This window comes from Perca fluviatilis, chromosome 14, assembly GCF_010015445.1.
Source record: "Perca fluviatilis chromosome 14, GENO_Pfluv_1.0, whole genome shotgun sequence".
Classification (NCBI taxonomy): Eukaryota; Metazoa; Chordata; class Actinopteri; order Perciformes; family Percidae; genus Perca; species Perca fluviatilis.
In genome coordinates, this window is record NC_053125.1 from 5,684,662 (window position 1) to 5,696,785 (window position 12,124).

Consider the following 12,124-nt stretch of genomic DNA (forward strand, 5'->3'; position numbering starts at 1 on the left):
TAATTCTTTTATAGATTGATATACATATACACATTAAACATTTAGTAATGAACATACGGATACAAACCATAGGTATGGGCTTTATACTATTTACTGCAGACCAACAGAAACAGGTGCATACAAAAACAAAAAAAAAGAAGACGTAATTTGATCTAACTGCTAGCTAACTGCCAGCGGTGGTGCGGCGTTCAGGTACTGTCGATATTACTAAAAATCTTCAGCCCACACAGACAACAAAAAAGAAAATGTTACATTTCTTTCTTTCTGTAGTTGCCTTTTTGATTGGTATTAGTTTTTTTTAAACACATTGTTGGTATGTGTTTAAGTTGTAGGTAAAGTTAAAAAAAAAAAGTTTATATAAAACTGAAATGGTGGGTAGCTGGGTGGGTTGTCAGGGAAACAAAATGGTGCATTCAGGCTGGTTCTCGTTATGTTGTAAACATAGCCCACATATATTTCTCTGTTTATTACCAGGATGTTTCCCTTGAATAGTAGACAAAGCCAGTGCTGCAAGTTCCATGTAGTCTACGCAACATGCAATGACTCACTTACACAACATGCAAAAAAATGCAAATATACCCCCATAACTGTTATTTATCTATTTCTACCGTAGTAAGTTCAATTTTATTTATTCATGGTAAGTAGTCAGGGGCGTAGCACAACATTCTGGGCCCTGTAGAAAGGCATTCTCTATGGGTCCCTCCCCGCATCCACAGCTATGATTCTAGCATATATTTGGGCCCTGGGTACTCAGTCCTATTTCCACCCCCAGGCCAACATTACATCCCTGTTAGTAGTGTACAATATGTCCAAGAGTTTTATTCTGGCTTCCATTGGCCTGCTCCACACACTGGCTTTTTATTGATCGACCGAACATGATGTGTATATTCTACCAGTAGGCTGACTGATGGTAATTTGAATGCAAACTCCTGGTAGGCCTAAATAGGTATTGGGAAAAAAAAGAATATAACAAACTAAAATGACAACACATAGCCTCAGATTTGCATTGCACGCATATGGGATTGGAATTTGAATAGCTGCTCTAATTTCTGCGAACCATCAGATGTCACTGTGCTGCGTGCTGAAATTTCGGGGGCATGAACGCCCCTAAATGTTCAATATTTTTACGGCACAAACCAAAAGAAAGTCCCAAAGCCTTAAAAAAAAAGAACATATAACTAGGTTACACACAGACACATCTGAAATATCATTTATTTCTACTCAATGCAAGTTCCCTGCAGTTTGTATATTTAATGTTGTATTCCATTTCGCAGTGTTCCTCTTTTCAAATATAACGTTACAATGCAAGTTCCCTGCAGTTTGTATATTTAATGTTGTATTCCATGTCGCAGTGTTCCTCTTTTCAAATATAACGTTACATGTAGGCTATAAATGTTAGCCTACTGTCTGTAGTTTTGTGTCATTGTTTTTAATATATATACATATTTATTTATTTATTTTTTAAAGAAACTCCAAAGCCTCATAAAGCTTCCCCCGCCCACTTGTATTCTACCGTGGACGTACTGGGCCGCTATAATATGTATTACTGAATATGGAGATTACGAGGAGACTTCGAAGGCGGCACTAGCCTTGTCATTGTGTTCAGTGGGTGACTTGACCCATTTGTCTCCAGTGGTAACGTCAATGTAACTCACCACAGATATAACTTTATTAGCTAGCATTGTGCGGCTGCCTGTACAAATGTTGGACTTTTTCAGGCACCAACACTAAAAGCGTTGGAAGAACAGATTTCTAGCTGCTCTGCTAGCTAGCTAGCTAGCTACATCAGGAGGAGCACCAAATGCACGACGCTGGTAGCAAATGCTAACCTAGCTAGACACTGTTAGCATCTTAGCAGCTGTTCCGTCCACTTGAAGGCATCATTGAGTCCTACGATAGTCTAACGTTACATACGGTCTATTATACCACAGATATCAGCAAAATGACCTCAGCTTCCACTAAAGTAAGTCATTTTACACACGAACCGTACGTTAACATTTAGTTTGCCGCCCTAGTTAGCCCAGTGAATAGTGTCCTATTAACGTGAACTAACGTTAATTGTTATTTATACAAACGCACGAGCCCCAGGAGGCTGTTTCCCGCTGCTGCTCGCGGGAGCAAGGAAGAATATCAGTCAATGTGAGGTCACTTCACTGTTGAGAGAAGAGTTCAGGAAAGTAAGATGACGTTACTTTGACCAGTTCTTTGGGATCCCACTGAGCAACTTTGACTTGTTCTAATTGGTCATGTCTTAATCTGATCAGTTTAAAAGTCTGTGCAGTCATAATTTACATAACGCTTCTTTATACACTGCCTGTATCATGCCCCTCCGTGCCAGTGAAGAGAAATGCTCCAGTATACAATAATATGCACAATACACAATATAATGCTTCCAGCTTTGTGTCAACAGTTAGTGTGGTTTGGTCCTTTTACTTTTTCAACATGACAGGGACTCTGTGCACAAAGCCAGCTCCATTAACACCACCTCACCCCCATCCAACGCCCTATTGGATTCATGATTCATGGGTGCCGATTCGATTTTCATTGTCTTTCGATAGTATTCAGTATAAAGAAGAACACAACATGGATTTTCTGCTTTTGGTCAGGAAACAACGGTGGCCCAGACGGCTCAAAGAAATGCAAACACTACAACACGAATGCGAAACATTCGTGTTGCAAAAGCTACAATTTGAATTTGCTTTGCACCGCAATAAATGAAAATTGCAATACAAATCACATGGGCACCCATGTATCGTGAAAGAATCGAATCGGGACAAAACGCATCCCTTTAATGCCCATAGTGTCCGTATCAAAAATGGTCAACTGTCACATATGGCTGGCTGGATTGTTCAGTTGTCTACATACTTTTGGTCATGTAGTGAATCTCTCGCGCTGCATGTTGCATTGAACATGTGATTGTGCCCACTCCCTGTTGTATGATACATACTCCATGGAACTACATTTCCAGTTTCCCTTACTATTTGAGTCTTGCACTCCTCTGCAAACTGTCTGTGTGAGAGTGAAACTGGCACCAGGGCCAGGTACTGTTTCAGAGTCCAGTTTTAATGCCCTGTGTGTGTGTGTGTGTGTGTGTGTGTGTGTGTGTGTGTGTGTGTGTGTGTGTGTGTGTGTGTGTGTGTGTGTGTTCTACAGGTTGGGGAGATCTTCTCTGCAGCTGGAGCTGCCTTCACCAAACTAGGAGAGCTCACCATGCAGCTTCACCCAGTGGCAGACTCCAGTCCTGCAGGGTAACACTCACACTCATACATATTAATGGGGAATGAGCAGTTCGCAGGTGTGGTGATGTTCCATACACACCTTTTTTTTCGTGTCAGATTTCATATATAAAGAACCATGACCTTAACCCATGTGGATGCTCCTGTTCAGGGCTGCACAATATATGCTTTTATATTTTTTTATCGTCATCACGATATCAACTGGCGCAATAATATGGCTGCGACACATCGCGAAAGACACTGAGATTTTTTTTTGTTAGTTGAAAGAAAATATCGGTAGAAAACTGCACTTTATAATGTAACTGTCATTCTTATTAATACTAATAATAATATACAATAAAATTACAATGTTTTCACTCTGTTGTTATTACACAAAGGCCTGAATTACACACACATGCTCAGTACCTATACATACACTATAATGGAGAGAAATGGAAAGGCGCTCAGAGCAGTTGGGGGTTCTGTTCCTTGCTCAAGAGCACCTTGCCAGTGCCCAGGAGGTGAACTGGCACCTCTCCAGCTACCATCCGCCACCATACTTTGGTCCGTATGGGGACTTGAACCTGCAACCCTCCGGTTCCCAACCCATCTCCCTACTGACTGAGCTCCCAACGATCACAAAAACGCTTATTTTGCACCTTAAGTTTTGCAAGTAAACTCTTATTTTTTGTCTTGTGTTCTGAATGAGAACAAAATGGGAAAAGCATTAAGGGAAGGGTTAGGTTGATTTGTCGAACTGTTTCCCTGTTGTTATTTTCTGGGGCTTTTCTGCCTTTAATTTTTGACAGGACAGCTAGGTGAGAAAGGGGGAGAGAGCGGGGGGAAGACATGCAGGAAATCGTCACAGGTCTGATTCGAACCCTGGACCAGGCATAAACCTCTCAGTATATGTGCGCCTGCTCTACCCACTGAGCCAACCCGGCCACACTTAAGTAACATTTTCAATGCAAGACTTTTACTTGTAACAGAGTATTTTTTCCTTTCAGTTGTTTTAAATTCAACAAGCAATTTGTTGCATTTCAGCCCGAATACTGAAAGCAGCAGAGGGGAGTACGCTTAAATATCTGTTTATCTATCGCAAGTAATATCGTTACCGCAATGTATATTCAACAACGTTCTTATCGCATGTGTTGATCATATTGTGCAGCCCTACTCCTGTTCCCCTGGCGTAAACCCTAAAGTCCATTTCCCTCCCATCCTCCCTCCCTCCCAGCGGTCAGACCAAGAGCACGGTGAAGAGGAAGCTGTATGAAGACGGAGCTACGCCCGCCGCCTCCGACGGCCCTAAAAAGGTCATCAAGAAAACCGTTGCCACCGTTGCCGTGGCCACGCAGGGCACTCCCGGCGCCATCGCCGTGCCTACAGCTCGGGGCGGCGTGGCGTCAGGACTGCAGGGCCCCGCCTCCACCCTGAAGAAACAGAAGACTGCAGGTGAGTCGTACTCATCTCCACAACATCGCAGTATTCCAGTCCCTTCTTCATCAAACCTGATAATTAAACCGTAGAATCTTTCCTTCACTCCCACACTCATTTAATATCTTTATTGTCAATGACAGTATGGTTCAATAGGGCTGGGTACCGAATTCAATACTTTTCAGGCACCGACCGAATTGCCTCTAAAGTAGTCTATAGCGACGACGTATTATTACCGGGATTGCTCCGTTGCCGCTGGAAATTCCGCCGGATGTCCCTCCTGTGGATTTGTGAGGACTATGGTTAACTGCTCCTCAGATCTCTGCAGGGTAAATCCAGACAGCTAGCTAGACTATCTGTCCAACCTGAGTTTTCTGTTGAACGACTAAAACAACCTTTGAACGTCCACATGTTCCACCAAAACAAGTTCCTTCCAGAGGCTATTTTGCAGAGTCACCGTGGCTCCGTCCGGCACTTTGCGCCGCCCAAGACGATTGTGATTGGTTTAAAGAAATGCCAATAAACCAGAGCATGTTTTTCTCCCACCCCAGAATGCTGTGTGGACTGGCCAGACCCTCCTCCGCAGCTCTGTGGGGGAAGGTCTGGCAATGCGAGACTGCCTCTAAAGTATCGAAAAATGCCTCGTCATTCAAAACCCAAATTCAATACCTAAGGAAGGAGTCAATCTCATCCGCATCAGTGAGCCAATAAGCATGCAGCACGTTTCTACCAAGATCTAATAATGCTGCTGATTGGCTGTCTGATGTTACCGTAGGGACACGCAGGAAAAACTCTACGTCACACACAGAGACGTGGCTCATGTAGTAGGCTCATGCCGTAATGTTGTAAGTATCGTTTCGGTATCGAAGTCAGGGACAGGGTCTTGGTACCGGTACCGAATGTTTTTGAGCGATACCCAGCCCTATGGTTCAACATGTTTAACTGCTAGTTTGCGCTCTGGCTTTTTGGTTTGTAAAGTGTCAGATACTATGGAAGTTAATTCACTTCATTAATCTGTGAAAATAATTTTTTTTAGTAGTATCAGACATATTCTATCTACAATTAATCTTTGGAAATGACTGTTTCATGGACCTTTTTTTTCTTCTTCTTTTTTGCAGTACCCAAATCCAATTGAATACATTTTTGGTAGTTTGTCTTAACTGTTTGTTTCTTTTTAAATGTTAAACCTTGCGCGTTCTTGCTTAAATAACCTACAATGTATCTCGTCAGAATATTAACTTAATACTGCATAGAAGCTCATGGTATGAAGGTATGAATCTACAATCATCCATCATAACAGGTTTTTTTTTTTTAAGCCTAAACTCTATCTAGTATATATTATCTAAATTCTCTTTTTCTGTAATCATTGTGTGTGTGTGTTTTTTGTGTGTGTGTGTGTGTGTGTGTGTGTGTGTGTGTGTGTGTGTGTGTGTGTGTGTGTGTGTGTGTGTGTGTAGACGTGACCCTCAGTGCTCTCAATGACTCAGATGTCAACAGTGATCTGGTGGACATGGAGGGACTGGGACAAGGATCCAACTCCAAAAAACTCAACAACTTTGATCAAGGTGAAGTTCCTGAACAGCTGACACACACACAGGGGTTCATTTAGGAGGGATATTGAGTAGGTTGGGCGATATGGACCAAAAATATCTATGTATTTTTCGTAGGGATTCGATCGATTTACGTATGTACGTATGAATTTTCTTTTGCAACAATTTTTAAAATTGATTCTTTTCCTCTAGAATCTCTAGTTTTTATTTGTTTTTCTACCAATGATTGACCTACATATTTTCTGTACCGACGACGGCGACTACATCATATCCGTTTCCAGACAGTTTTTTTTTATTTTAATTAAACTATATATCAGTGAGTTGAGCTGTAACAGTTCCAAATGTTGCTGTATAACTAATTGTCTCAGAAAGAATTGCGATTAACAATATAATTGTCTCTTTCTGTCAAATTCTTTTTTTTTAAATGCATTTATTAATATAAATAATATTATTATTACTTAAAGTTTTGAATGAATTCCAGGACAAGTCTTTTGTTATATATCTCTGTTACGTGACACAGATAATGTAATAACAAATACACATGGTTGTCTTAAAACACTTTTTTTTGTCTTAAATGAACATGAAATTAACAATAGAAAATGTATCCTCACCCATAAAAAACAAAGATTTAATCCTTAAAAAAAGAGAGATTCATTTAAATTAGGAGTACAAAAAATAGCCATCGCTATTGGCAAAAGTATGTGGTAAAATAGTCAACATTACTTCTGTACTTAACGTATTTTCTAACTGTATCCCCAAACAAATGCTATAGGGACAAGTCCCTACAACTAACAAAAAGCATAGCTTTAGCTCAACAGTCCCACCAAGAATCCCTTAATTAAATCCAATTTGGCATGTCTAAACAAAATCAACAATTACCATCAACAGTCATACCCCCTTAGGACCATAGCTAATGTTAGCATTTAATTGTGGTTAGACAAAGAAACCACCATTACGTGCAAATACTGCGATTAGACTTAATTATGCAGGGTTTTTCCCGACCATTATAAGACTTAGGTGCAGCACCCGAGCCGTTTTGGGCAGCACCTAAGCCGAATGAATGTAAAATGAATGAGCATCAAAACAAACTAAATCAGACTCAGAAATACTGAGATCTAATGATTGTAGGCGGTCCCCAGTGGCCTTCTCTAGCAAGTTTTGTCTTTAAGCTTTTTTGAGTGTTACTTATTTATTATCTGCTCTAGCTTTCCCAACGTTTTTAGACACAGATATGGCGATAATAATGGTCCAACATGATGTCAAATTGCATTTTTTTTATTTTATTGAAAATCATCCCATTTTCTTCTTTACCCCTAAACCCCTTCGCCAAACATGTGCGCCCAAGTCTTCCACCAACCCAGGTTCTATAATAATTGTTGCAGGCCTATCTGTGAGCTGTTGAGAGCCACAGATATGGGGAAGGGTCAGGAAGTCAGAAGGCGTTGATCGACAGGTGAACACATGAGTAGTTTGGATCTTTTCCGTGGAATTTGTTGACAATAAGACAAACTTCTTAATTTAACCAAGCTATTTCATGTCTCTACAGATAACCTGAACCTGGACTCGAGCCTCATCATGAATCCCAGTGATCTGCCTCTGCTCTCCCGTTGACACCTTTGGACGCTCCAAAGCTCCCGTGGACTTGAAGTGACGGACGGAAGCTATAAAAGCCGCACCCGAGTAGTGACAGACTGGACTTATCCTATGAGCCAGAAGACGGTGGCCACCCACGTCAGAGGAAATCTAGTAGTATCGAATGTTGTGTCACGCAGGACTTCTGTTGGGAGAGTTGTTGGCACTATCGGCAACGGGTTTGGATCATTTAAAAAAAATACTGCATTCATTGTTATTTTAGACCATTTCCACTCCTCCTCATCAACTCACGCTTTGAAGGAACTGACTTTATGCAGCAAGGAAGCTGTCTGAACATGAATACTTCCTGTGTTGCTAAAGAAAAGCCACGAGCACGATGCAGCAGAGAAACCTCGGCTGTGTCGCCAAGCCCCCCCCATCCACATGCACGTATTGCTAAAGGACAGGCATTGGAAAGCATATATGTGTTTGAACAATGTAAACAGTAATATTTGATTGTGTTTCATGTTCAATTCAGTCTTGCTACATGTTGCTAATGGTTGTATTAGCAAGTGCTAACACAAGTCTCTTGGGTAGGCAGTTTTTTTTGTTGGCGTCGTTGGGCAAAAACTCCTTCATAACCTTTCAGCATATTGTAATTCAAGTGATTTGAGGCTACATTGACATTGCTACATTTCGGTTTAAAAATGAATATCTTTTGCTACGTTTCCCCGTCTCATTTCCCACTGGTCTGGCGTTTCCGAGACCCTAAACCGGAGACATTTGGAAACACTTCTGACCCCGTTTTGGTTTGGAATCTACGGCGTTGTGTTTCCGTCTCAACGGAGGCAACCCCAACGCCAACGTTTCACCGCCTGATTGGGGCTTATCCATCACGACGTCTTGTTCTCTGAAACTAAGCTACTAACGTTACCATGGCAACTGCAAGCAATTAGCGGTGTATACATGCTGCCTCCTGTTTACGCTCAGTATTTGAGAATGTTGATGAGATATTTTGGTTTGGGCGTGTTAGTTTAAACGGAGATTAGTTCTTCTACTGAGCTAAAAGCACTCGGAGGTACCGAGATCACTTTTGGCTCAAAACTCTGCTTGAAAACCAAAACGTAGCAATGTAAATGTAGCCTGAAAGAAAACTAGACTTCTGCACCTCCTCTCGGCTCTGTTTTCAGGCTTTAGAACATCTAGCCCGTGATGGCAGACTTTGGCCAATCATAGAGAGAGAGAGAGAGAGAGAGAGAGAGAGAGAGAGAGAGAGAGAGAATTCTTATTGGCTGTTCCACACATGCATGTGCACAGGCCTGATTTAACGGTGAAAAATGCTGCAGAAAAAGGTTGCTATTCCAACATTGGCAACAACTGCCTACGCTGCAAAGCAACCCTAAAAAAGGAAGACAAACTCTTAAAGAGAATCTGACAATAAACGCAATAAAACGCGTGTCACTGTTGCGAAGCTTTTTGGAGGTGGAGTGATTGGGTCCAGTATATTTTCAATGTGTTGTATGAATTGTCCAATTCTGAGATATCAGAAGCTATTTGAGTTTGAGTCATTTTCAGCTATATGAGAAAGATTAGAAGAAAAACAAAATAACACCCTTACTAGATGTCTTCTCAGCTTTCAGTCACATCCCAACGTCTTCATCAGCAGAGGAAGTTTGCCCAGAGATTTTTTTTCTTCTGTCTGTGCTCATATGAAAGGAATGCCAAATATTGCTTTTTTTTTTAAAATAGTTTTGGAAAATAGGCTTTTTCTTCTTTCTCAGAGTCTAATAAGAAGATCAATGCCAATCTCATTTCTGTGCTTGGATGTGCAAAGGCAGTTAGCCTAGCTTAGCATAAAGACTGGGGGAATCCGCTAGCCTGGGTCTGTCCAGCATCCATAAATACACCTACCAACACCTGTAACGCTCACTGGTTAACATGTCGTTTGTTCCTCTTCTCTGCTTCTCTGCCATGTCTTAAAATGTTAAGAACTGTTTACTGTACTTGAAGAATAACCATGTATGCACCCAATAACTATAATGTTTATAAATGCTTTTTGGAAATACAGGTTTCATATGATTTCAATCCATCTTGCTGTAAAATGTACAGATCGCTCTGGTTCTTATCCTACATTTCCATAGCAACAGCAATAATACCAAAACCCATAGCAGCCATGCACTGTATTCACAATTGATTATTGAAGTTGAAATGACATAAGTGATGTTTGTTTCTCTTGTCAACGTTGCCTACAGTTGGCTGATTTTGTCGTAGAATTTTTACAAGAAAATGCTTGTAAATGCTGGAAAGCCAAATTGCTAAAGCTAAACTGGATTGCTGGCATACTTGCGTAAGAAGAAGGTGAAGTAGTGAGCATAGATGGAAATATGGGAAGGGTTTTAATTAGGATGAATTTCTTGGAAATGTTGAATAATACCAATAATCTATCAAACAAATATTGGAATATTTTAAGTTTTCTTTTAAAAAGCTGTCGCTACACTGAATTGCCGGTTAAAATGTATGAGAAAGTGAAGTTGTAGCGAAATGTGGAAATAGTTGTAATTAATAAGAATGTCTTAAAAAAGCTGTAAAGCAATGTTGTGTGAAAGTTTTTGTAAAAGCTGAAATGATTTGCCGGCTACATGTTCTCTCATAGTAAAAATATCAGTATAGTACAGTATGTTTATAAAAGTCATAGTATAGTATGTTGAATAAAAAAATATAAAGAAATAGCTCTGACAATCAGCACCGGTTCCCCTCAAGGTTCCTGCGGCAGCTCAAGTTGTTTATATGTATGCACCAAACCAAAGCATAGTAAGTGCTACCTGGTAATACATGTTTTCTGATTATGATTCTCTTGAAAAAGTGATAAAAAAGTCATAGTATAATATGTCGAAAAAAGGCGAAAGAAGTCATAGTATAGTATGTCAGAGTGATAAAGTCATAGAATAGTATATTGAAAGAAATAGATAAAAAAGTCACAGTATAGTACATCAAAAAAAGTCACAGTAAGCATAGTATAGTATGTCGAAAAAAGTGATGAAAAAGCCATATCATAGTATGTAGAAAAAAAGTGATAAAAAGCCATAATGTAGTACGATGAAAAAAGGCGTTAAAAGCCATAGTATAGTATTTTTGTAAAAGTGATAAAAACCCATAATATAGTATGTTGAAAAGATGATAAAAAAGTCACAGTATAGTATGTCAAAAAGTGATGAAAAGCCATAGTATAGTATGTCGAAAAAATGATAAAAAAAGCCATAGTATAGTATGTCGAAAAAATGATAAAAAAAAGTCATAAAATAGTTAAAAGCTAGAAAGCTAAAAAAAGCCATAGTTATATATTGAAAAAAGTGATGCAAAACCATAGTATAGTATGTCGAAATAAATGATAAAAAAGCCATAGAATAGTATGTCGAAAAAAGTGATAAAAAAGCCATAGTATAGTATGTCGAAAAAAGTGATAAAAAGTCATAGTATAGTATGTCAAAATAAATTATAAAAAAAGCCATAGTATAGTATGTCGAAAAATGGATAAAAAAAAGTCTTTGTATAGTATGTTGAAAAAATGATAAAAAAGTCATAGCATAGTATGTCGAAAAAATGATAAAAAGCCATAGTATAGTATGTCGAAAAAAGTGATAAAAAGTCATAGTATAGTATGTTGAAAAAAAGTGATAAAAAGCCATAGTATAGTATGTCGAAAAAAATGATAAAAAAGTCATAGTATAGTATGTCGAAAAAGTGACAAAAAAGTTATGATATAGGATGTCGAAATAAATGATAAAAAGCCATAGTATAGTATGTCGAAAAAAAGTCATAGTATAGTATGTCGAAAAAAGGGATAAAAAAGTCATAGTATAGTATGTCGACAAAAGTGATAAAAAAGCCATAGTATAGTATGTCGAAAAAAGTCATAGAATAGTATGTCGAAAAAAGTGATAAAAAGCCATAGTATAGTATGTCGAAATAAATGATAAAAAGCCATAGTATAGTATGTCGAAAAAGTGATAAAAAAGCCATAGTATAGTATGTTGAAACAAATCATAACAAAGCTATTGAATAGTATGTCGAAAAAAGTTGCAAAAAAGCCATAGTATAGTATGTTGAAACAAATCTTAACAAAGCCATTGAATAGTATGTCCAAAAAAGTGATGAAAAGCCATAGTATAGTATGTCCAAAAATGATAAAAAGCCATAGTATAGTATGTCGAAAAATTGATAAAAAAGTCATAGTATAGTATGTCGAAAAAGTGACAAAAAAGTTATGATATAGTATGTCGAAATAAATGATAAAAAGCCATAGTATAGTATGTCGAAAAAAGGGATAAAAAAGTCATAGTATAGTATGTCGAA

The 12,124-nt window shown here is 38.9% G+C and overlaps 1 protein-coding gene across 1 annotated transcript; it reads left to right on the top strand.

Annotated features, from left to right (window-relative positions):
• Positions 1-1,556: 1,556 nt before the first annotated feature.
• On the top strand, positions 1,557-9,838 carry zgc:92664 (uncharacterized protein LOC436695 homolog). The gene is made up of 5 exons (XM_039823384.1): positions 1,557-1,963; positions 3,154-3,248; positions 4,450-4,667; positions 6,107-6,214; positions 7,746-9,838. Exons 1-5 carry the CDS (start codon positions 1,943-1,945, stop codon positions 7,808-7,810), a joined length of 507 nt encoding a protein of 168 aa, XP_039679318.1. The 5' UTR covers positions 1,557-1,942; the 3' UTR covers positions 7,811-9,838.
• The last annotated feature ends 2,286 nt before the right edge of the window (positions 9,839-12,124 follow it).